A 27,027-nucleotide genomic window follows, 5' to 3' on the forward strand; every position below is an offset into this window, starting at 1 on the left:
CCCAAACTGTCAGCCTCTACTACCCATGTAGCTAACTTATTCCAATAATTTATAACTCGCTGGCTAAAATAATGCTTCCTGCAATTCATTCTAACCATCTTTCCCCATAATTTGAATTTAAGGCGCCTAGTTCTAGAATCATTTATAACTATGAAAATTTCATCCTCATTCATTTTACCATTGCCTCTCAGAGCCTTAAACACACATCAATCAAGTTGCCTCTAAGATGCCTAGTTTCCAAGCTGTGCAACACACATATTTGAAGTCTTTCCTCATAAGGACTTTTGCTGATCTCACCAGACAAGTTACCCATCTCTGAACCCTTTCTAGAAGCTCAATGTATTTTTTTAGGTGCAGTCTCCATATTCAAACACAGTATTCCAAGTGTGGTCTAACAAGAGCCTTGTATAATGTGATTATGACTTCCTTATCTCTACTAACAAATGTTCGATAAATCATCAATAGGACATCATGGGCCTTCCTTGCAACCTGTCTACAATGCTTAGAGAACTTCCAAGTCTGATCATATCATAACTCCCAAGTCGCTTTCTGACTTTAGTTCTGCTTAACCAAGTGTATAAGTTATTTTTGGGTTACTGTTCCCCTGGTGTAAGACCTTGTACTTTGCTGGATTAAAGCACAGCTGCCACTTTTCTGACCATCCCTGAAGTCTATCTAGGTCACTCTGAAGAAGCTCTGCTTGGCAATGATGATTAAATATTCTGCCAATATTTACATCATTTGCAAATTTATTCATCACACCCTCTATTCCTTCATCAATGTCATTTAAGAAAATCAAAAACAACAATGGTCCCAATACTGATCCTTGGGAAACCCCACTTCTTACATTAACCCAATCTGAGGAATAACCATTTATCGCAACCCTCTGCCTCCTACCTTGAAGCCATCCTTCTATCCATCTAAAGATTTTCCCTGTGATTCCAACCTGTTCCACCTTATTAAGTAACTGCTCATGTGGGACTGAGTCAAATGCTTTGCTGAAATCTAAATAAACAATGTCAAAATTATTTCCTAAATCTAGCTCACGGGTGACCCTGTCAAAATAGCTAACCAGATTTGTTAAACATGATTTTCCCTTTACAAAACCATGCTGAGTATCCTTCAGAATTCCATTTCTATCTGAATGATCCTGAATTCCACCCGTGATAATTGCCTCCATGATTTTCCCTACTACTGAAGTTAGACTGACTGGTCAGTAATTTCCCACTTCACTCTTAGAACTGTCCTTATGTATTGGAGGTACATTGGCACTTTTCCAATCCAATGCAATCTCTCCTGAGTCCAGTGATGCTCTCAGAATTAGTTCAATGCACTAATTTGCCACCCCCCCTTAAATTTATAGGGTATGTGCCATCAACTCCAGGAATGCAGGCTCGAAGGTTTTTCCATTAAATAATCATGTGAAATTTCAGTATCATTAATTACATATTTTAACTTCACTCCCATAATTTCTCATTGATATAAAGGGTTTTTCTTCTGTAAATATCACTTCAAAGTAACTGTCGAGTTCACCTGCAACGTCAGTTGGGGTATCTAATACTATCCCACATCCACATAAGGGTCCGATCTGGTTTGTCCTTCTCTTCGTTGCATTTATATATGCGAAGAATTCCTTTGCATTCTTCAGAGGAAGAATGCGAGTAGTTATGACTGTAAATAGAATTCTGTAAGTCTGCCTCATCCTTTCACTTTAGATTTGTTGTGATTATTAAATAATCACGACAGTCCTGCACAATAAACCGTAAATAAACTAAAAGAAAGTACAATGAAATTACTGTACTCCTTTACAAAGAAGCTCATGGAAAACAAATCTATAGAATGATAACTATATGACATTGCTCTTATTGATCTTATGTACGTGTACATAAGGCTTTGATTGTGTAGATGAGCAGTTCCTTTTTGCTTGTTTATATACTGTACTGCAAATTTATTTCTCCTGTAAACAATTCCTTATTTAGAAGCTTGGTATCCCTCTAAGAAATTGGCAATTTCTAAAGTATATATTTAGTGCATTTTTAATAAATATACACAAAATAAATGTGCAATATTATTTTTTAAGAATTATGTATTAAAAAAATGCTGTCATCAGTTCTGGAAAATTAAATTATTTTATTATTTCAGAAAGTATACATAAAAACATAATTACATCACAAGAATGGGTATTAGGAGAATCAATCAAATGTAAAGGAAATATGCAGCTTTAATAGTTCATATATTTTAGCCATTGTACACACAAAAATATTAGGTAAATTTCAGTTTCACTTATAATGCAAGTGCTAAAATTCTACCCGAACACTACATTATAATGAGTTTACACTATAGTAATTATAAAATAATATTTTCTGTCTTATTCGTGTAGTAGTAATTGGTAGAATCTGAATATGGTTTTTTAAGAAAAAATTCATTGTTATACACATATATATTCTTAGTATCTGGATAGTTACAATGTATGTAGCTGCTTTTGAACTTCAACTTTTTTCTTTTTTTCCCCAAAGTTTAAATAATAGAAAGAGAGCAAGGGCATCTTAATTAGGTTTTTCTTAAGTATGGTCATTTAATGTTTCTGAATTGTATTATTCTTTAATTATATTCATTCTTTTATTATTTTAGGAAATTATCTGTTTTTTATATAAATTTCTTCAATGTATTAATGTTTTATCTTTTTCAGATATGCAAAAATTTCCCTTAAGAATGAAGGATAATGATTTACTGATAACAGAATTGTATCGGGATCCATCCAATGATGTCATCACTGCCATTAGTGTCTACCTCACACCAAAAACAAGTAAATTCATTCTTAAATTGATAACAGTTGATCAAAATTTTTCATAGTTGTCGAGAAAAAGAATGCATAAAAAATTACTAGTTGTGCAGTTTTATTTATTCTGTTTTGCAGATTTTATCATTTCTAAGGCAGGCATATAATTAGTGTTTAAAAGAAAAAGAAGAAAAGAGAGAAAGAGAAAAAAATAATCTATTGGTCACTTGGAAGTTCATTTTGCATTCTGTTACTTCTCTAAGCTCACCTCAAACAAATTTTTAGAAGTGCATAATACAGTCTGTCCTCGTATAGCACGATAGTTGCGTTCCTAGAAATCCTCGTGCAATGCAAAATCGTGCAATATAAACAACAGGCCCTATGGGAAAAGTAGGGTTAGGTGCCGACCACCCAAGATTGAACACACATTTGGAACCAAAACATAACCAAACACAATAAATAATCGGGTAATTTTAATCGTTATAAACTACTTACGTATTTTATAACGATTAAAATACGTAATAAAAATAATATTATATTATAATAAAGTATTTTTAGTATTTTTTAATACTAAAAAAGTATTTTTTACGAATAAAATACGTATTTTATTCGTAAAAAATTTATTATATTAAATAAAATAGTCGTAATAAAATATTGCTAATGCTTTTGCTTCTATCGTAAGCAAACTTGCTTTTTGTTTGATTTTCTATCCAAAGAGATGACAGCCATTCCAATTCTTTGTGTCTTAATCTAATGGATTTTAATTACACTTTGAGTTGTTCCCGCTATGAAAGTTGTTTTTATTTTCTCCGCATTCTTTGTAATTCTCGGCGTTGCCTCATTTAGGTCTGTAGCACGTGCAATATCACATGGTCTTTCATTTCGCTCAAAGCGTTTCACAATTTCATATTTTTTCTCTATCGACAGAAGCGGACTGGCCATAAGCCTTACGGGGGAAACCACGGTGGGCCGGAGGCCGGTGTGATTTTGGCCATAAACCGTAGTATGAGGCCACTATAAATTTTCCTGGGTAACAATTTTTGATCCAGTCCGCCTCTGTTTATCGATATTGCTTTTGTTTTTCTCTGTGAATCTGCAGTGTCTTCACCAGGACGCTTCCTTTTCACACCTTTTAAGTATTTTACTCATTTTTAAAGCACAATTACAAAACGAGGAGGCACGCTTGATACACATAAACAAAGCTGCGCGCGTGTAGCAACTGAATAAATAACACCGTAAAGGCCGAGATACACTATTAATTAACACCTCGCATTTTACTAAAGCACATTTTTGGAGGTTACTACCATAAAACAATAAAAACAATTTCCAGTTTCGTTTCTGCTGGTGGAATCTGTTATAAACTGCTAGTAAACTCCATCTAATTGCATTTGCGATTATACCGATAGCTGGAATTGTGTTGGTTTTTACGTTATTATGGTGAAATGTGTTTCCCCTTCACTGATATAAAAAACATAAATACATTTTCAGAATCTTCTCTTCATTCCTATCGTGTTGCGTTCAGTTGGGGTGATTTCGCGTTCGACTGCCATTTCTTGTAAACACAAAGGCGAATCGTGCATAAGCGAATTCGGTTCGTGTTATATAAGATATCATTCCCCTATTTATAAATCGTGTATGATCGAATTCGTGTAATGCAAACACGTGTTATACGAGGACCGACTGTATTATATTTCATCCACTGATATAGTAAATTAGTGTATTAAAACTAGCTTTTTTTTGTTTTTTTTATATGTAAACCCCAAACACGAGAAGTATTAGAACCTATAGTACTTAGTACCGTGCTTGGATTGGAGGTTGAGAAGAAGAAAGAAGATATTTGTTGACATTGGACTTGAACTTCTGTAGACTGTAATTTTCAGGAAATACGTATGAAGGAAGGTTTTTCCAGAAAACAGCAGTTGAATGAATAAATGTGGAAGATGAAAAGTTGGTTCTATGAGTTTGAAGTTGGACAGTAAATGGATGTTGGCTGGTAGCGGCACATGTTCGGACTGTTTTGAAAGAGAGAGCGGGAATTATAGAAGCCAATTCAAAAGAACGGTGCCCATGGAAATATCTGTAGAAGAGGCATGCAGCAGAAACAGAACATCTGTGAGACAGTGAGTGGAGAGACTTTGTTAGAGATGAATCATTAATTAACCTAACTGCCCTCTTCTGAATGGAATCAAAAAGCCTGAGAGAGGTTTTGGGAGCACCACCACCCCAGATTTGGGAACAATATTCCATGGTAGGGCGGATTTGCAATTTGTACAGAGTGAACAGCTGTTTGGAAGAAAAGTAACACCAAGAGTGAAAGAGAAAACCAAGTTTTTTAGATGCAGAGGCAGAGGAAGCAGTATTTGTAATGTGTTTATGCCAAGAGAGATTAGAAGTCAGGGTAATCCCCAAAAGAGATATATCATTTTGCCTAGAAATTGGAGTGTCACGAAAGAAAAACATAGGAGCAGAAGAATCCTTTTTGCGAGATATAAAACAAGACTGAGTTTTAGAAGGATTGAAACCAACTAAGTTATCTTTGCCCCACTGGAGAATTACCTGGAGATCGGCATTTAAGGAATTGGTAGCAGATTTTCGAGAAGTTGAAGCTGATTGAGCTGGGCAAGGTTTCTGAAAATGGAATGCAATGTGCTATCATTGGCAAAACTATGGATGGGATTTCCAGTCAATGGAAGAAGGTCATTAATATACAAGAGGAAAAGAGTGGGGGAAAGAACTGAACCTTGGGGGCATCGGCATTAGTGGAGAAGTTAGAAGACAGAGAGCCATCTACCATCACCCTCAGTGAGCGATCAGAGAGAAAACTGGATAACCAATTACAAAACACAGTTGGCAAACCATAACATGGAAGCTTGTTTAGAAGACCTTTATGCCAAACACGATCAAAAGCCGTAGGGTTGCTTGTTGATTTGTTGTTATTTGGAGCATTAGCAACTAAGGCCATATTGCTCCGGGAATATGCGGTGGTCATTCCCTGACCTTTCCACATCCTCTGTATTTGGAGGTGACGGGCTCGAACCCCGGTATAATCAAGAAGCATCTGCTACGCACTGCTGCTCTTTCCCACCTGGCTACGGAGGCACCTCAAAACCCTTTGAGATGTAGTAATAGTAGTAGTAGTAGTAGTGGCATGTGATTCAAGAAAGCAAGTGTATGAACTTATGCAGCATCAGCCAAAAAAAAAAAAATCACACCATTCCCTCCAAATGCCTGTCCAGTTCTTCTTTAAATTTATTCAACCTATCAACTTCCACAATGAGAGATGGAAGTTTGTTCCAGCAATTAACCACCCGCTGGCTAAAGGCAAATTTCCGCAAATCTATTCTACATCTGTCCTTTCTTAATTTTTATTTATGCCTCCTTAGGTTCGTAATCTGAACAAGTGGAAGGATCCCATCAGAATTCAGTGTGCTCAACCCATTCAAGGCCTTATACACCTCAATCAGATCACCGCCCAGGTGCCTACTCTCCAGCCACTGCAATTTGCAGAACTTAAGCTTCTCTTGGTAAGAAGATACCTTCATTCCCCTCACCAATCTTGTTACCCTTCTCTGTACACACTCAATCAAATCTACATCCTTCCTAAAATGAGGCCTCCAGACCTGTACGCAGTACTCAAGGCGTGGCCTAACCAATGCCTTATACAGAGGGACAATCACCTCCTTTTCCCTGCTAACAAAATTCCTATATATCATTGACAAAACCCCATGACTTGTCCTGGCAGCCTGTCTGCATTTCTCAGAAAACTTCATATTTGACTGCACAATTACTCCCAGATCTGTTTCATTTTCTACCACCTTAAGTGTAGTACCACACAGTTGGTATGTTTCTCTGTAGTTACTTCTACCCATATGCAGTACTTTGCATTTGTCAAGGTTAAACTTCAGTTGCCACTTCTTAGCCCATCTGCCCAAATTATCTAGATCCTGTCGCACTAGCACACTGCCATTACTGTCATTAACAACCCTGCCAGCCTTTGTATCATCTGCAGACTTCGACATTAAGCCTGATATACCTTCATCAATATCATTTATAAATACAGAAAACAATAATAGACCCAATACTGAACCCTGTGGGACTCCACTAATAACATTAGTCCACGTTGAGCAGTGTCCATTGATTACCACTCTCTGTCTTCTCCCCCTCAACCACCCCTTTATCCATAGCAGCAATTTGCCTCCAATGCCACACTGCTCCAATTTGTGCAGCAGTCTTCCATGTGCAACAGTATCAAAAGCCTTTCTAAGATCCAAGTATATAATATCAAAGTTATTCCCTGCATCAGCAGTGCTTAGCACACGCTTCTTGATTAGACCGGGGTTCGAGCCCATCACCACCAAATATGGAGGATGCGGAAAGGTCAGTGAATGACCACCGCATATCCCAGAGCAATATGGCCTTAGTTGCTAATGCCCCTAAAAACCAAACAACAAACAAACAAACACATTCCCTGCATCCAGTTCTTTTGTGACTGCATCATAGTATCCAATCAAATTGGTCAGGCAAGACTTCCCCTTAACAAAACCATGCTGTGTCCGAGCTATAACTGAAGTCTTGTCTAGATGATCCTGCAGTGCTTCTTTAACCAGTGCCTCCATTAATTTTCCGGGAACAGAAGTTAAACTCGCAGGTCTACAAAGGGTACTAGGAAAGTTTTGCAATACAGCTTTGTTTATTTAATTTTTTCAAAGTAATTTCCTCTACATTCAATACACCTCTCCATCCTCCGAAACCAATCTTTAAACCAGTTCTGCCAAGTTTCACTAGGGAGTAAAGCACACTCGTTGTCCCAAGCCCATAGAAGGTCCTCATCACTGGAAAACCGCCTCCCTTTTAGCTTCATTTTCACATGCGTGAACAGTGCAAAGTCCCAGGGAGCAAGGTCTGGTCTGTAGGGAGGGTGCTCGAGAAGTTTCAGTCCTGTCGTGGTCAAATATTCGGTGCAGGCTTGGCGCGGTGAGCTGGAGCATTTTCGTGATGGAGGTACCAGGTGTCCATTCTTGACTTTGGCCGCAGGTTCTTCATAGATCCAATGACTTTAGTCAGGCATTGTTCAGTATACCACTTAGCTGTGACTGTCTTCTGAGTGTCCAAAACGACACGTTCCACAATTCCACTCGATTTGAAAAATACAGCTATCATTTTCTTCTTTACAGATCGGGATTTTCTGACAATTACGGGTGTGTCGTCATCATCAAAGACCCAAACTTTGTTTTGAGCCTTGGTCGGCAGATCGTAATAGTACAGCCAAGTCTCGTCACCTGTCACGATGTTGTTCACATACCGAGATTGTCCCTTATCAAACTTTTTTAACATCTCCCGGCACCAAGTCACACGTCGTGTCATCTGCTCTTCAGTCAGTTGATGCGGCACCCAGAGAGAGAACAAAGTTTCTTCACGTGCAAATGATCTTGCAGAATCGAACGAATTGCTGGTGCATTTAGGCCCAAAGTATCCTCTATCTGTTGGTAGGTCACTCGCCTGTTTTCGTCAAGCATTTTCCTCACAGCAGTAACGTTTTCCTCCGTAACTGACGTTCGTGGCCTTCCCGGCCTCTCAGAATCCTCCAGAGTGAAATTTCCCCTTTGGAATTCTCTATACCACCTGAATATCGTTGTACGATGTGGACAATCATCATCTAGTGCAAGAGTCATTTCTTCTAAGCACTGGTCTATGGTTAAACCACGCACAAAATTATACCGCAAAACTGTCCTTATCTCATTTCGTGACCACGATGCCATCGCAAGCACTTTACACTTTCACTACTAATGAATAACTGAGCCCATCGACTTGGCGCGGCGGCTACTATGCACGTATGAACATGTCTCAACATGCAGCAACAAGCAGCTTCCTGTGATTCATTGTCGCGTCATATTGCAAAACTTTCCTAGTACCCTTTGTATAATTACTTGTCAGCCTTTGGTCCTCCTTTGTGAATTGGGGTCACATTTGCACATCTCCAGTCCATGGGAACCTCCCCTGAGTCCAAGGATGCTCTCATAATTACGGCTAAGGGTTTGCTTAGTTGGTTTGCCACCTGCTTTTATATAACTGGATAGATCTCATCCACCCCAGGTGCTTTTCTTAGGATGTTTAATCTTATTAAACATCCTAATACACATACACAATATAAAATATATGCTGGACCTTCCATTAAATTTTTATTACTCAACCACAGACTAAACCTTGGCCATGAAGCTTCATAAGCTAATTTGTTTTTTTTTTTTTTTTTTTTTTTGAAGGTTGTTATGGCAACCCCGCTACATATGGGAATATATTATACCTAGTAAACCCAATTGATATAGTGATGAATATGTTTGTATATAGTACTGTGTTGTGTTGTTTTGAGTGATTAGCTTAGTAAACCACCCACTAGTTTCTGACCTTGTCCCGTGGAAATGAGCCAGACGGACTGTACTAGCATTCCAAACGTATTACGTACTGATAAATCCCACCCTGTTATCCATAAAAACAGGGTCAGCAAAAGAAAAAAAAAGTCAGCAAATTATTAGCCAAAATGATAGATCAAATCATATTGTTAAGGATAGTAAATCTCAATACATCCTCAACATTTTAATAAACTCCAACTTTTGGAAATTTCTGGGTTTAGAAACATTAAAAAATATACCATTTATAAGGGGGAAAGCATTTAAACAGAAGCACTATAGCCATTAAAAAATGCATAGGATTGACCATGGAGGCCAGAAGAAAAGAGCATTAAAAGCCGGAGAGCACTACAAGAAGTGTTATAATGGGAGTGTACTGTATTCACTTGTTACAGTTAATGAAAACTTCATAAATTACTCTACTAATACATATCAGTTAACTATCTAAAGGCACTACTTGCATCTTAAGCTGTATCTATTCACATTTTATTAACTACAGTTTTAATGTCTTACATTCTGAGATTCACAGATTATCTCTGGTAAGAATACGTCTGTGCAATTCAGTTGTTAATTTCTGGTTGTGAAATATCTTAGCTTGCCTGTTATTATTACTACTAATACCTGATATAGTAGGTAAAGTCTATTCCACTCTGATGAAATGGACTTGCCTTTGACAGGGAACCATGTTCTTCTGAGATTGTAATTGCCAAGGAGCAGTTGACTCTGTTTCTCTTGCAGTAAAACTTTTCATCTATTGATCAGTGCATTATTTCATTCAAGTTTTGTGATCTGTGCCTTATGACCACACTATAGGTGAAGTTTTAAGATATTTAAAGTACAACTTTGTTCAGCTTATCAGTATATTATCCTCGGAACCATGGAAATTCCAAAACATTCTACTAACTGTGGAGTGCATCTTTCATCTTGTTGGTACACTTGATATGGTAAATGTTTTAAAATTTCGGTTCCCTTGGGGATTGAGAGATAAAAAAAAAATTTCTGTTTATACTCCGGCACGACAACCAAGTCAGTAGAGTTTACAATAAATCGTCAATACAAAAATATATTTATCGTATTTAGTAGTCACGGGCTTGAACCCCGGTCCACTCAAGGAACGCGTGCTATGCAGTCTCGCTCCTGACCACTCGGCTACATCAGGCCTAATGTGTGATATAAGCAGGAAGGCATTTTATTTTAAAATTTTCCAGATTTTAGTGGTTAAGTAATTATGGAGAAGCACGTTGCAATAAATATTAAGTAAAATAAACATCTGTAAACATTTATAATGCCTACCGTGTCCTGTTTTAGCAGGCAGCAGGATTTAAACTGCAGTGGTCTTAATTCTCACAGTAAAACAAACTTTCCTTTACAACAAGTTTTCCTGATATTGCACTACTTTCAACAAATAGCTTTAGCTGTATTACATCTTTGAAAACTGATTTCATATTCTGTATGCCAACTCACATGAAACAACTTCTTTACAATTGTGTTTTTCTTCTGCATTTTGTCACTAGAGACCACTTGCTACATAATGAGAAACAAGTTAGTCCTGAAACAGGCTATCATGGTAGTCTCATCTTTTAAACAAATGGCCAACTGACCTTTTGGAGAGGCCATTTGTTTGAAAATAGTGAAATACCAGAGAAACTCATTGCAGATGTGTTTGTTACGTTGTGAGAATTAAGACCATTACATTAACTATGTAATTTTAAATCCTGCAACCATCTTATAAAGAAAGAAATGGCACTCTTTTTTTGCATGGATTCTTAAAGACAAATGTGATTGTTGATATGATGCTGGATTGCTGCTTTAGAATATTTCCAGATTGTATTTATTTATTATTATTATTATTATTTTTTTTTTTTTGTTGCTATTAAATACTCATCAGAATTCTTTAAAATCCACTACAGTTGTAGTTAGTCAATATTTATTACTTACCATAAATTATACTGGATTTTAAAGAATTCCAGATTTTACAGATTTTGAAAATAAACAGCTGAGCATATTCAAACCAAATGGACAATATGTTTGCCTTGCAAGTGTCACTAGAATTAGAATAGTAGTATAGGTTTTGCTGTCAATAGCACTATCTATTTATTAATGTACATGCTAGCCTTTAACCTTTAAATCCCCTAAATGAAGAGTAAAATGATGACTCATCATTGAGTGACTTGGCGCATTATGGTCTTAGCTGCCGATGCGCCATAAAAAATCAAATCAAATAAAATCAAACTCATCATTGAAGTGAACACATTTATTGCTATCTCAATTATTTTATCCTATTCTAAGTCTCTTTATTACTCTACGTTTTGTGACCTTTCTTCCTGTGTCATTGTACATTGCAGTTTTCAGCTGTTTTTAAAAATATCTATTTTGGTGTTACTTTATAATTGCCCATAATGCAAGCACTGCATGACATCAAATATGCTGGTAATACTAGATCCACCCTGTATAAACGATAAAAATAAATAAAAAAATCATTTCTTTATCTGTGCAGTTTGCCACATGCAGTGGCAAACTGCACAGATAAAGAATTGAAGAGAAACACTTTTTTCCCCTTCTTCTCAACCATCATTTTATTCAAGCACAACCAGAAGAATATCAAAACCCTGAAATACGATGCATCGACCTTCTTTAAACCATCTTGAGTACAAATACTAGTATGCCATCCATGCATGAAGGAATGTTTAAAGGAACATACCCTATTTCCAGGTGAGGCCACATTTCCATTGCCTTATTATGTGAGCATTAGTTGTCCTTGCTTCTACAGGGATGGGATACACTTAAACCGTATTTTAAATTCAGGATTAATAATCATGTTAAATTAGTATTGACATGCATATAATTTATATTGGAAGTACACTTTTGAATTTCCCTTTTTTTTGATCAATCTACCTTATATTTTTTTCTGTTTATGTGGTGTATTGAGAGTGAAATTTATTACTTACCATAATTTATTTTTGCAGGGTAATTTTAAAAGGAAGAGGAATCTGCATATTTATTTTATTTATAATATTATTTGTAGGTCTTTGTGGAAACTGGATTGAAATTGCATATGGAACAAGTTCAGGAACTGTAAGAGTAATTGTTCAACATCCAGAAACTGTCGGTCATGGTCCACAATTATTCCAGACCTTCACTGTGCACAGAAGTCCTGTAACAAAAGTTGTCCTTTCTGAGAAATACTTAATTTCTGGTACATGTTATAATAATTTTCTATTGTGATGAGTACTATTCAGTAGCATAGTTATTAATTATTCATTACTAATTAGATATATTTTATGAAATAAAATCAGAAACTTTTAAAATTATAGAACTACTAAATCTTCTCTGATATTCTAAAAGAGAAATTCATAAGATAAATTCAACTGAAGAATAGTTGGCACTTTTTTTTTTTCTCTTTTTTAATAACTGTTGGTAATGTAAATAGTAGTTTAAATTAAAGTTACATAAGTTTGTTTTATCCATGAATTTTATAGTTCATAGGAACATTTTATTGATAAGAAGCATGACCCCGCCACCTCTTCTAATCTTCCCTTTCCTTCCTAAATAATTGTACATACATAGTAGTGCTCAACATACTCTATTTCCAGGTCAGGCCACATTTCCATTGCCTTATTATGTGAGCATTAGTTGTCCTTGCTTCTACAGGGATGGGATACACTTAAATAGAAGAGGTGCAAGAGTGTTTGCTGATGCTATCGAGGCAGCGTTAGGTGGGTCAGAAAACTGCTAGTTTTGGGGGGGAGGATTCACAGACTAAAAGGTTAATATTAGCAGCAGGCAGAGATGAAAGTGACTCTTGCACTGCTTAGAATGAGCAGCGGCCTGGATGGGGGTTCAGGGACTGGTGGGAGTCATCATGAAACAAATAAATAAATGAGCTGTGTTAGGGTAACTAAGAATAAGAATAGGTGCATATATACTTGCATGTACACCAATGCTAGAAATATAGTAAATAAATTTGATGAATTTGAAGTGCTGGTCAAGACATCAAAGGCAGATATTGTTGGGATATCAGAGACATGGTGTCTCACACATGTAAGCAGTGCAGAATTGGAGTTTGGGAAGTACAATGTGTACAGAAAGGATAGGAAGGGATGTGGGGTTATGCTGTTAATTAAGAAAAACATAAAATCTAAGGAAGTGCATCCAGTTGACATAGAAGGACAGTGCAATGTTGAGTCAGTTTGGTGTGACATAAGCACTGGGAAAGCAAAATTGAGTGTAGGAGTGTGTTATAGGCCTAATGACTCTGAGTCAACAAACATTTGTACAGAAAAAGAGAATGGGCCAGTAAATCAGATTGTGTTATAATGGGGGGGTTTTAACTTCCCAGATATTGACTGGAACTTGTGCGTGGTTCGCCCCACCAGGTGAAGTATGGGGAAGGTTCAACGGATTTGTTTTTATTTGGAGCATTAGCAACTAAGGCCATATTGCTCCCGGGATATGCAGTGGTCATTCCCTGACCTTTCCGCATCCTCCGTATTTGGTGGCTCACGAGCTCGAACCCCGTATGGGGAAGGGGAAGAGACAGAGACCCCATCTCCTCTCTTTCCTGCTTGGGGATGGGGTTTTAAAGGGAACTGGATTAGAGTACCCAGTTCAGTTTGCCAAATGCCTTGCACCTAAGTAAGTCATTTGTGGATTTGCTGGATGATTGTTTTCTACAGCAGCATGTTCGAGAGGGTATACTCTTGATCTGGTTATAAGCAGTGATTATTCATGTATAAAAAATTTGCAGATAAAGGAACCACTAGGTGGCAGTGATCACAGGGTATCGATGTAGTATTTACTTAAAGATATAATCACTATCAGGGGTAAAGGGAAGGGTTTTGCTTCCACAAAGGTGAATACAGTGGTCTGAGACAGTTTTTAAATTCTGTACAGTAGGACCAACTGATGATATCACCAACAGCAAATTCTAAGTGAGAAACATTCAAGGAACTGCTCGTGGAAACTACTAGGCTTTTCATACCGATTAAGAAATATTGTTCAAGATTTAGGCCTAAATGGATGTCAGATGGCCTAATGAGACTTGTGGCAGAGTAGAAAAATACATGAGATGCATATAAATTATCAGGTGACACAGAAGCCCATGACAGATATAAGCTAGTCTGTAATCAAGTCACAAAGGAGGTTAGGCAAGTGAAGGCAGATAACGAGAAATCTTTGGCAAAGGATGCTAAGAAAAACAGCAAGGACTTTAGTTATATGAACTCTAGAACGAAGGGGATGAATCAGATCGCTCCACTTGATATCGATGGTTTGACTGTTGATGATCCTGCTCAGATAGCTAATAATCTGAATGCATATTTTGCATCTACATTCACACATGAGGAGTTATTAAGGGAGGAAAATGTCAAAAGTTTATCAAACTGTAACAGGGTGCTTAATGATTTTTTAATAACTGAGAGCAAAGTGTAGGAGAAATTGTTGTACATAAGAAAGGCATCTGGGGTGGATGAAATCTCTGCAGTTATATTAAAGGAGGCAGCAAAGGAAGTAAACAAACCATTAGCCATAATTATGAGAGCATTCTTGGACTCAGGGGAAGTCCCCACGGACTGGAGGAGAGGGAATCTAAGGGTGACATGTGTAATTACAGACCAGTTAGTTTAACTTCTGTTCAGGTGAAAATAATGGAGTCACTGGTTAAAGATGTATTGCAGGATCATCTAGATAAGACTGCAGTAATAATTCAGACACAGCATGGGTTTGTTAAGGGAAAGTTTTTTGTGACAAATTTGATTGGATACTGTGATGTGGTTACAAAGAAACTGGATGCAGAAAATAATTTTTATATCATATACTTCGATTTCAGGAAAGCTTTTGACATTGTTGCACATGGAAGACTACTGTACAAATTGGAGCAGTATGGTATTAAGGGTAATTTGCTACAGTGGATAAAAGGGTGGTTAAGTGGGAGAAGACAGAGATTGGTAATCAATAGATGCCTGCTCTTCATGGTCTAATGATAATAGTGGAGTCCCCCAGAGTTTCGGTGTTGGGCCCACTGTTGTTTTGTATATTTATCAATAATGTTGATGAATCAGGTGATGTATCAGGGTTAATGTCGAAGTTTGCAGATGATACAAAGGTTGGCAGGGTTTTTAATGACAGTAATGGCAGTGTGCTACTGCAACACGATCCAGAAAATTTGGACAGATGGGCTGAGAAGTGGCAACTGAAGTTTAGCATTGACAAATACAAAGTACAGGGCAGTAGAAAACAAAAAAGATCTGGGAGTAATTGTGCAGTCAGTTATGGTTTTCTGAGCAATGCACACAGGCTGCCAGAGAAGGTCATGGGGTAATGTAAATGATATATGGGAATTTTGCTAATAGGGAAAAGGAGGTGATTATTCCTTTGTATAAGGCAATGGTCAGGTCACGTCTTGAATACTGCGTACAGGTCTGGAAGCATCATTTAAGAAGGATGTAGAATTGCTTGAGCATGTACAGAGAAGGGCAACAAGATTGGTGAGGGGAACAAAGGGGTGTGCTTATGAAGAAAGGCTTAAGTTCTGCAAATTGCAGTGGCTGGAGACTAGGCACCTGCAAGATGACCTGATTGAGCTGTATATAAGGCCTTGAATGGGTTGAGCATACTGAATTCTGATGGGATTCTTCCACTTGCTCAGGTTATGAACATGAGGGGCCATAAATTCAAATTGAGGAAAGACAGTTGTAGAATAGATGTGTGGAAATTTGCCTTTAGCCAGCAGGTGGTTAATTGCTGGAACGAACTTCCACATGTCATTGTGGAAGTTGATAGCTTAAATAAATTTGAGGAGGAGGAACTGGACAAACTTTTAAAGGGAATGAATGTATGAAATTGGTGGGGGGGGGGTTGGCTAATGCTACGTAAGCTCATGCGCTTGCTTTTTTGCATCACATGCCTCCATTACTAATACTACTACTAACTGGTAACGCATGAGTTCGAATTTGCCCATTTTATTGATGACACTCCTGACGTTACTATGTACACATTTAAGACTAAGTGTTTTTGTGTAGTTTACTACCCTGACACCCCCCTTGAAGTTGTTTACCTAGTGTTAGCTTCTTACCCATTTTAAACATCACTACCCTCAGAAATCTTGCTAATATCAGCTATTACAGCAGCAAACAAGGAGGCTTGAGATATGTGCAAGCTTTATTTTGACCCATATCATCAGATGAATGTGTATCTGTATTATCCTTGTCCTCACCTAATTGGCAATTTTCCTGAACCCTTAAGGTATCCTCAATGATAATGGCAAAAACCCTTGTACCATCTTTCTTATAAAAATTCCCTTTCAACCCACTCTTACAGTCTTCTAACAAAATGTCTGGACCCCTCAAAATAAGCTTGACACTCTCAAACAACTTCTTTTTGTTCAGCAACACAAATTACATCTGAAGCACAGGCAATTGATCAAGAATAGAAGTACAGGCTATTGATTAAGAGAGCCAATAGCCTGTGCTTCTACGGTTGGATTTTCACTGTTCTTCGCATCAAAATCTCATTCCAAAGCAGTGGTGTTGCCATCTTCATCAAAGATCCTAATTTTATGAAGCAGTACTTGTGACCGTGAAATTTAATGCCTGTTTAATCAATTTGGTGGCAATTTACATTCCTCCAGTTCCAGTTATTACAACAATTGATGATACTACTGGCTAGATAATGAGTAAATTACACCCCTCTGCTACTCATCTTCTCTGCAGTTATTTTAACCGTCCACTGAGCTCTCTCCTACAGCAACTAATGAACAATCTCTTCCCATTAAATTTTACAATTTTCAGTGAGAGCCAACTTGAATGTGCTGATTGTCTCTACCTGATTCTGTGTTCAGGCATTTGAGGAGTTGACATTCCACCAGAAATGTCCTTCAAATTAGATCACAACTCAATTGCATTACTTCCTTTACTGCCTAACTTCAATTGCCATAATACTGTAGAGAAGGTCATATCTTCTCTGTCTTATCTTGATCTCAATAAGTGCCTCAAGGCAGCACATTGTATTCCATGTCATGTGCTTGAAAGATATGACCGAACCCTTGCATTTGATCTAATCACAAGATGGATAAATACAATCGCCTTCTATGCTTCGGCCAAAACCATATGCATTTCTCCAAGAACTAGAGCTTGGTGAGTCAAAGATTTAGCATGCAGTTTTCACAATAAGTAGTACCTTCACAGGCAGTGGAAAATCTCTAGCATGACCCAAGATTGGATCCTGTATTCTAAAGCAAGAGGTATTTTCAACCAACTCAAGGCATCAGCCATAAAGAGTTACACCAATGCTACCTTGTCTAGAGGAAAAGCACCATACTTTTCCAGACACAGCATCATTAATTCAAATCTTGATCCAGATAACTGAATGGATCGCAATGTAAGATTCAAATCCAATTCCCCTTCTGCAGAACTATCTCACCAGGACTCTGAGTTTGCTCCTCCTGATGACCTCTCCATCATTTCTGTCACCAGACAACAACTTATAAATGCTGTAAACTGCCTGTGTCCATCTAGTATGGCAGACCAAGATAAGATACCTCATTTCATCATTAAGTGACTTAGCCACTACATTCTGGATACATTGCTCTCAATCTACAACTCAATCCTTTCCACACGAATATTCCCTGCCCAATGGAATGAATACTCTGTGATCCCACTGCCTAAAGTTCAAGTGCTAACAAACCCAAAAGATTTCAGACCAATCTCAACTTCTAGAAAAGGTACTCCTTCCAGCATTTAGCAAACAGCTCATGCCACAGAAACTGAAACAGATCCACTTCTCGGTTGCAAAGTGATCAACCATAACAAACCTCATGGCAGCACAGCTATCTATCCTTATAACTAAATCCAGATTGGCTATTGTACACTGATATTGAAGCTGCCTTTGACAGCCTAGACATTACATCGCTTCTCCATCTTCTGCAATCCTTTTCAGGATTAATGGCAATCTATTAGCTTTCTTTATTACTTTATTGAGGAATAGAAGTGTCCACCTCACAATAAAGAAGTGCCACTTTACCCAGAAGATAACTGCAGGAGTCTCACAAGGTGGAGCCTTTCTGGCCTCCTATTCTCGACCATTCTTATTCCTTTTGTGTACCCATGATGTTGCTGTAATATGTGCTGATGATATAAAATTTCTTACCTTAGTCCCACCATCAGCAAACCCAATGGCAATTGCTTCTTCAATCACAGAGAGCTTGACTGCTCTTTCAACTTACTTGCAGATTTTTGGTTTAAACCTTAACCCTTTTAAATCTGCAATACTGATTTATTCATTTCAAACAGCAACCAACAGTAATTCAACCATCAGTTTGTGGCACTCATCCCAGTGGTTACCAGCCATAAGGACCTTGGTATCTATTTTGATCGGAAGCTGAGATTTGATGTGTACACAGAATACCTCTATCAGCAATTTACTTTTGTTTCACTCTCCACCTTATGCTAGAGAATGAAACAACACTTACTTCATGCCAGTGATTGCTGCAACCACTACCAGATATTTGCAAACTACTGCTTATCTGGTTATTTTGTACACTGCTGAAATTTGGGCATCTGCTTTTCTCTGACTTGAAAAATCGGTGTTCATAGGAATACTGGACCCTGAAATGTGCCACAAATAAGCATCACTGATCCCCCCCCCCAAAGAGAATCACTGATATGGCTGAGCAGCTAAATTCCCAAGCTCCCAAAACTAATCGACCTCAGACACTTAATGGTAAAAATGTTCACAGGGGAAAACGCCCTGAACATCTGGGATTTCTGTCAGTGGCGTGACCCTCTGCCATCCTTGAGGTCTGGCCAACATACTAATCCTGGAATATAACTGTCTGAAACTTTGTAATCATTTCCTACCTGCCCAGGCACTCCCGCATCTCGGAATTAGCCTGCAGAAAATGGCTACCAATTACAAATACTGTCGCATTCTCCTACAGTGGAACACATCTGTTCAACTGGAATAACTCCTTCCAAATCTTGTGGCTTAAACTGTGTCAGATTATTAAATGTGAACATCAGCCATCCATCTCTCCAGTGCATACCGTGCTGTGTTTTTTGAACTGGAACAACAGTTTGTTTCTCATCTGTTATTTGTTTGATCAAAGTCCATGGTTTGATTTTGATTCACGTTCCCTGTCATTGTTTTTAATTGTCCTTATTTTGTGCTATGATATTCGTTATTTTTTTTTTCTCTTTATATTTTCCTGTTTATTATATTTTTTATTACTTGATATGCTTTCTCATTTTTGTAACTTATAATTCTTATATAAAACTTAGCACCAATAAAGATAATTTATTTTATTTGTTCAAATGAATTCCATCCCTGCAAAATAGATTCCTTTTACCTACAAGTGTGAGTTATGCTGATTAAAATCCCTCACCTCCCAAAAGACATACAGCATCCCTCGGTTCTTGAGTTAATCCACAAGGCTTTCAGCATACATATATACATGCTTATTCTAACCTAGCTTGTGGCAATTTTTTTAGCATGGTCCTGTATGTATTTATCCAACAAATTTTCAGTTCATGTATGCTTAATATCATTATTCCCCACATGATTAATAACATGTTATTTATCCTGCCCCTACCCCGAATCTGACAGTCTGTTGGTAATATCATTTATTGTTGCTCCTGGCATACACTCACTGGTTCTAGTTGACCTATCCTTATTACAAAAAAACACCATGTGTACCCTATATGCACGAAAGATGTTTTATTTTGTGTGAAAACATCCTTGGCTTGGACAAGGTTAAAGGAGTTTAGTATGAAAATAATCCAAACACATTTAACATTTTAAAGCATTTATTTATTTTTATTTTTTTTCAACAGTTTCATGAATTTGAGGTTGCAATATATGTTCAATATGTAATTTATTTACAATGGGTTCGTGATAGCTAAAATATGATACATGCACTTGAGACTGTAAAAATATAAATGTCTTTGAAACACAGCATCAATTATAGTTCCATGATTAGTAGTCGATACAGATCTAGAAGTATTTAACATTAGTCCAAATTTATTTTCGAAGAAATCAGTCAAAGGTTTAGATTGGGTATCTGCAAAATTAATGTTGAAATCTCCACTAAGTATCATTAGTATTCGGTCGCATTTCTTGTGAGAAAATTGTTGTAGCAATGCAGCTCCTTCAATCATGTAAGGAAGTAAAATGAAATCAATGAATTCAATTATGTGTTCGATCTTTTGGGTTGGTGAAATGTAAATTACTACTGACAATATCATTTGACCATCAGGAAGAAGGCATTCAGCTGCACAATGTCTCCAACAGGTCTTACACTCACGGATTTGCCAACAGTTTGTCGATAAATCACTTCCATATGAGAAGTAACAACACGAGTACGATATTCTCTCTTATGATAAACTGCTACACCACCAGCTTGTTGATCATCTTGTTTGAATTGAAGGACACAATCGAAGTTAGGTATGCTTATTTCTTTTTTGTTATTTAGCCACATTTCAGAAAGTAGAAGTAAATTGGATTGTTGTGTGACTGCATCAGTGAGATTGTTACTGTGAGCACGTAACTTTGAAAATTTAATGTTAGAATGGAAAGATCTTGTCGTTTACTGATGAACTTGTATAAAGTATCTTGCATGGTAAATAGAGGATTACGCGACAACCTGGTCATTTCAGCTTGAAGTGCAAGAGTGGATGTAGCATTTCTCAGTCCATGATAAAATTTCTTTTCTCCATTTGCAGCAGTAATGTAAAGATCATTGATATCAGTAACTCGAAATAATGCAACATAAACTAGTTGTTGTTAGCGACATTTCTCATATTCATAAACTACAGAATCAAAAGTACCTCCCTGAGATTTATGAATGGTAATAGCACAAGCTGGTATTAGTGGAAAATGATTTCATTTAGCCAAGATCGTTCTGTTGTTATTCTCGTACTTCTTCTTGCGATCGGCATGCCTTCTAAATCGATTTTTCTGGCCATCAAACTGACGAGCCTTCGTTGTAGCAGGCCCTTCAAAGTCGAAGCTGGTTGTTGTGGTATACCCTGTCTAGCCAGTTCAGGAAGTTCTTGAATATAATTTCCTGATGTGGACGGTCCAGCTTCTTGATGAGAAGTCGATGTAGAAGGTTGATGTTGATCAAAATCTTGAGAAGCAAATTTTATTAAACTCTGCATTTTTTTTTTCGTTCTCTGTGTTTTTAAACTCATTCTTTTGTCGACATGGGAAACTCTTCGGTGGCTTTGAAGCTTTTGTTCTTGCATACTTCTCTTGATTTCCCTCAGCTGGAGTTTTAGCCATCTTCAAAATATTTTTATAGGTATTTTTACAATTCAGTAGTTAGTGAAATCCATTTGTAGACTACTAGTATGATGTCATGACCAAAAACTATTGCAGGAAGTTATTGTTTGTTGAAGTGATTGTTTTATTATTGTGTTCTTGTATCAAAGCTGTTTAAATTTTAAGCAATGAAATGGTCTTGTGTGAAAGACCATTTCATTGCTTAAAATTTAAATTTTAATAAAACTTTAATAAAATCTGCAGATTTTATTAAAGTCTGCATTTTTTTTCATTCTCCATGTTCTTGAACTCATTCCTTTTCAACACAAGAGGCTTCTTCTGTGGCTTCGAAGCTTTTATTCTTGCATAATATTACTACCCACTGCTTACTCTACTGAATTAGTGACTGAGTTAGTGGCCTTTAGGAAGTGACGTCATTTCCACATCTTAGTATGAACTTACTGTACTGAATCGACTACTTACCCTACCGAATCAACGTTAGTGACTGAGTTAGCATCATTATCGCCATTTAGGAAGTGACATTATTTAAAATCTAACAGCCACCTAATAAGAAGTGACATAATTTGTGTCATTTAAAATTTAAATAGTCAGGTGCTTCATTACCAATCAATTGCGTCATTTCCGTTACAAGAAAATTTCGTTACCAATCGATTTTACTCTAGTGCCACCATAGATGTTTACACATCAAAAAGTGACCTATTGCCCTGACAATGGAATCTCCCAATAAAACTAAATCCCTTTGAACCAAAGTGGTATGCACTTAATTATTCTGTTCTGGGACCTGAATTCAGAGTTGATCATCTGGCAGGCTACTGGAAACTTGAGTCCCTGGTGAGCTCCCAGTTACGTTTGTCTCTAGGGAAAACACCTGTTTCTTGAGGTGCTCAAATTTTTCTAGTAATGCACCAAGTTTTAATTTGATATCAGTACACTCTTTATGTCAGAAACAAAGAAAAGAATCCTGAGTTGAGCGATGAAAAAGAATCATCAGTTAAGCTATTTAGCAAACTCTCTGCAACTGCCAAATAGGATGTGCACTTGCTGTTGATGAGAAGCTTTTGGTAATAAAGATATCTGAGGAAAGCTTAAAACTGTCTCTTTCATCATGTGTGCACCTGAAAGAACTGAATTGTTTAAATTTAAAGGAACTGTGATGGTAATAACAGAATTTCATTAGACAGAGAAAATCAAGGAAAGCACTTTCTAAAACTGCTATTATAATGTGTGATTTGTGCCTACAAAGAACTGGATAAAAGCATATTTTTTTCATGGCATATTAATTATTTTGGATTTGCTTGAAGCATTATGTTCTCTTTAAGAGTGGCCATCTGTGAACTAATCTTACCATTAATTTTAATTGGAGGCCACGGCTAGAGTAATCTGTTTATTTGAAACAGTTAAAATAGTGGTGCTTATCTAATAGTTGTACTTATTAATAACTACGTGTGTTCTTTTGTGTTATTGTAACAACTTTAGTGAAATTACTAAATAGAATTTTTTTCCTAAGAAACAAGATGCATATTGTCTTTTTATTTCAATATATCCTGCTAAATATAGTTTTTAAACTAAGGGTTTCACACCTGTGTTGATTCTGGGAGCTCCAACAAATCAGTAGTAGTAGTGGCATGTGATGCAAGAAAGCATGCATATGAGCTTATGCAGCATCAGCCAAAAAAAAAAAAAAAAAAAAAAAATCACACCATTCCCTCCAAATGCCTGTCCAGTTCCTCCTTAAATTTATTCAACCTATCAACTTCCACAACGACAGATGGAAGTTTGTTCCAGCAATTAACCACCCGCTGGCTAAAGGCAAATATCTGCACATCTATTCTACATCTGTCTTTTCTTAATTTGAATTTATGTCCCCTTGGATTCGTAATCTGAACAAGTGGAAGGATCCCATCAGAATTCAGCGTGCTCAACCCATTCAAGGCATTATATACCTCAATCAGATCACCACACAGGTGCCTAGTCTCCAGCCACTGCAATTTTCAGAACTTAAGCCTCTCTTGGTAAGAAGATCCCTTCATTCCCCTCACCAATCTTGTTACCCTTCTCTGTACACGCTCAAGTAAATCTACATTCTTCCTAAAATGAGGCCTCCAGACCAGTACTCAAGGCATAGCCTGACCATTGCCTTATACAGAGGGATAATCACCTCCTTTTCCCTGCTAGCAAAATTCCTATATATCATTGACAAAACCTCATGACCTGCCCTGGCAGCCTGTCTGCATTGCTCAGAAAACTTCATATCTGCCTGCACAATTACTCCCAGGTCTTTTTCATTTTCTACCACCTTAAGTGTAGTACCACACAGTTGGTACGTTTCTCTGGGGTTACTTCTACCCATATGCAGTACCTTTCATTTGTCAAGGTTAAACTTCAGTTGCTACTTCTTAGCACATCTGCCCAAATTATCTAGATCCTGTTGCAGTAGCACACTGCCATTACTGTCATTAACAACCCTGCCAACCTTTGTATCATCTGCAAACTTCGACATTAAGCCTGATATACCTTCATCAATATCATTGATAAATATACAAAACAACAGTGGACCCAACACCGAACCATGTGGGACTCCACTAATAACATTAGTCCACGAAGAGCAGCACCCATTGATTACCACCCTCTGTCTTCTCCCACTTAACCATCCTTTTTGTCCATTGTAGCAACTTACCCTTAATACCATTCTGCTCCAATTTGTACAATAGTCTTTCATGCGCAACAGTGTCAAAAGCTTTTCTGAAATCCAAATAGATGATATCAAAATTATTTTTTGCATCCAGTTCCTTTGTAACCACATCATAATATCCTATCAAATTTGTCAGACAAGACTTTTCCTTAACAAACCCATGCTGTGTCTGAATTATTGCTGCAGTATTGTCTAGATGATCCTGCAATGCATCTTTAACCAGTGACTCCATTATTTTACCTGGAACAGAAGTTAAACTAACTGGTCTGTAATTACTCGTGTCACCCTTCGATCCCCCCCCCCCCTTTGTGAATTTGGGATACATTTGCACATCTCCAGTCCGTGGGAACCTCCCCTGAGTCCAAGGATGCTCTCATAATTATGGTCAAGGGTTTGCTTAGTTGCTTTGCCGCCTCCTTTAATATAACTGGATAGATCCCATCCACCCCAGGTGCTTTTCTTATGTTTAACTTCAACAATTTCTCCTCCACTTTGCTTTCAGTTATTACAAAATCATTAAGCACCCTCCTACAATTTTATAACGTTCTGCCATTTTCAAACCTTAATAACTCCTCGTGTGTGAATGTAGATGCAAAATACTCATTCGGTCATACAAGGACAGTAAAATTATTACTATTGCTAATGAACAGGTGCATGTATACTTGCATGTACAACAGTGCTGGAGTTTAGTAACTAAATTTGATGAATTTGAGGTGCTGGTCAAGACATCATAGGCAGAGTTGTTAGTCCTGTGCCAAGAACAGACAGAGACTTGGTGTCACACAGATATAAGGAATGCAAAATTGGAATTCAGAAAGTACAATATGTACAGAAAGGACAGACAGAATAGGAAGGGAGGAGAGGTTATGCTGTTAGTTAAGAAACACAAAATCTAAGGAAGTGCATCCAGTTGACATGGGTGGACAGTGCAATGATGAGTCAGTTTTGTGTGACGTAAGCACTGGGAAAGCAAAATTAAGAGTAGGAGTGTGTTATAGGCCAATGACTCTGATGATTACAATGAACAACTGTACAGAGAACTAGAGTGGGCCAGTAAATCAGATTGTCTTATAATGGGGGATTTTAATTTCCCAGATATTGACTGGAACTTGTGGGTTGATCACTCACACAATAGCAAGGCTTTTGTGGATTTATTAGATGGTTGTTTTCTACAGCAGCATGTACGAGAAGCAACTAGAAGGGATAATACTCTTTATTTGATTATCAGCAGTGATTCTTCATGCATTAACAATCTGCAGATAAAGGAACCACTAGGTGGCAATGATCTGTGTGCTGATGTGGGATTTGCTTAAAGATGTAACTACCATCAGGGGTAGTTAAAGGTGACTATGCTGGTCTCAGACAGTTTTTAAATTCCATACTATGGGACTAGATTTTGATGTTACCAGCAGAAAATTCTAAATGGGAAGCTGTTGTTGTTATTTAGTTTTTAGGAGCATTAGCAACTAAGGCCATATTGCTCCGGGGATATGCGGTGTTCATTCCCTGACCTTTCCGTATCCTCTATATTTGGTGGTCACAGGCTCGAACTTCGGTCTAATCAAGAAGCGTGTGCTACGCACTGCTGCTCCTGCCTGCCCGGCTATGGAGGCGCTTAAATGGGAAGCATTTAAGGAAGTAATCTTGGAAGCTACTAGGCTTTTCATACCAACTAAGAAATAATGTTCAAGATTTAGTCCTAAATGGATGGCAGATGAACTAATGAGACTCGTGGCAGAGAAGAAAAATTCATGAGATTCATATAAATTATCATGCGACACAGAAGACTGTGGTAGGTATGAGCTAGTCTGTAATCAAGTCACAAAAGAGGTTAGGCAAGCAAGGGCAGATTACGAGAAATCTTTGGCGAAGGATGCTAAAAAAAACAGCAAGGACTTCTTTAGTTATATGAGCTCTAGAAGGAAGGGGATGAATCAGATTGGTCCACTTGATATCAGTGGTTCGACTGTTGATGATCCTGCTCAGATAGTTGATAATGTGAATGAGTATTTTGCATTGAAATTGTTGAAGTTAAACATAAGAAGGGCACCATTTAGCTAACAAACTAAATGAATATTTTGCATCGACATTCACACATGAGGAGTTATTCAACAAGTGGAATGCCAGAGGTGTATTCAACTCTAGCAGTAAGCTACAGAATCTTGAAATAACTGGGAGTAAAGTGAAGGAGAAACTGTTGAAGATAAACACAAGAAAGGCACCCAGGGTGGATAGGATCTATCCAGTTATATTAAAGGAGGCAGCAAAGGAAGTAAGCAAACCCTTAACCATAATTATGAAAGCTTCCTTGGACTCAGGGGAGGTGTACAAATGTATTCAAAACGGGGATCAAAGGGTAATTACAGACCTGTTAGTTTAACTTCTGTTCTGGGGAAATAATGGCCTCACTGTTTAAAGAAGCAAGGCAGGATCATCTAGACTAGACTGCAGTTACAGCTCAAACACAGCATGAGTTTGTTAAGGGGAAGTCTTGTCTTACAAATTTGATTGGATACTATGATTTGGTCACAAAGGAACTGGATACAAAAAATAATTTTTATATCATATACTTTCATTTTAGGAAAGCTTTGGATACATCGAAGGCTGCTATACAAATTGGAGCAGTATGGTATTTAGGGCAAGTTGCTACTTGAGTGGGAGTAGACAGAAAGTGGTAATCAATGGATGCTGCTTTTCGTGGACTAATGTTATTGGTGGAGTCCCCCAGGGTTCAGTGTTGGTCCCACTGTTGTTTTGTATATTTTTCAATGATACTCATGAAGGTAAATCAGGCTTAATATCGAAGTGTGCAGATGATACAAAGGTTGGCAGGGTTGTTAATGGCAGTAATGGCATAGTTTTTTATCCTCTTCCTT

At 37.5% G+C, this 27,027-nt stretch overlaps 1 protein-coding gene across 3 annotated transcripts in view; it reads left to right on the forward strand.

Moving 5' to 3' along the window:
- LOC150084784 (BTB/POZ domain-containing protein KCTD3) overlaps positions 1–27,027 on the forward strand; it is a 234,236-nt gene that overhangs the window by 137,390 nt on the left and 69,819 nt on the right. For all 3 annotated transcript variants that reach the window (XR_016547075.1, XR_016547076.1, XM_090375543.1), the window contains exons 12-13: positions 2,690–2,806; positions 12,209–12,379. Coding sequence is in view for 1 of the 3 variants with exons in the window: in XM_090375543.1 (XP_090231669.1) it covers positions 2,690–2,806; positions 12,209–12,379 (288 nt within the window). In the remaining 2 variants the exon portion in view is untranslated. The remainder of the gene's footprint in view (positions 1–2,689; positions 2,807–12,208; positions 12,380–27,027) is intronic.

This window comes from Mastigoproctus giganteus, chromosome 6 (genome assembly GCF_048544385.1).
Source record: "Mastigoproctus giganteus isolate SK-2022 chromosome 6, ASM4854438v1, whole genome shotgun sequence".
Classification (NCBI taxonomy): domain Eukaryota; kingdom Metazoa; phylum Arthropoda; class Arachnida; order Uropygi; family Thelyphonidae; genus Mastigoproctus; species Mastigoproctus giganteus.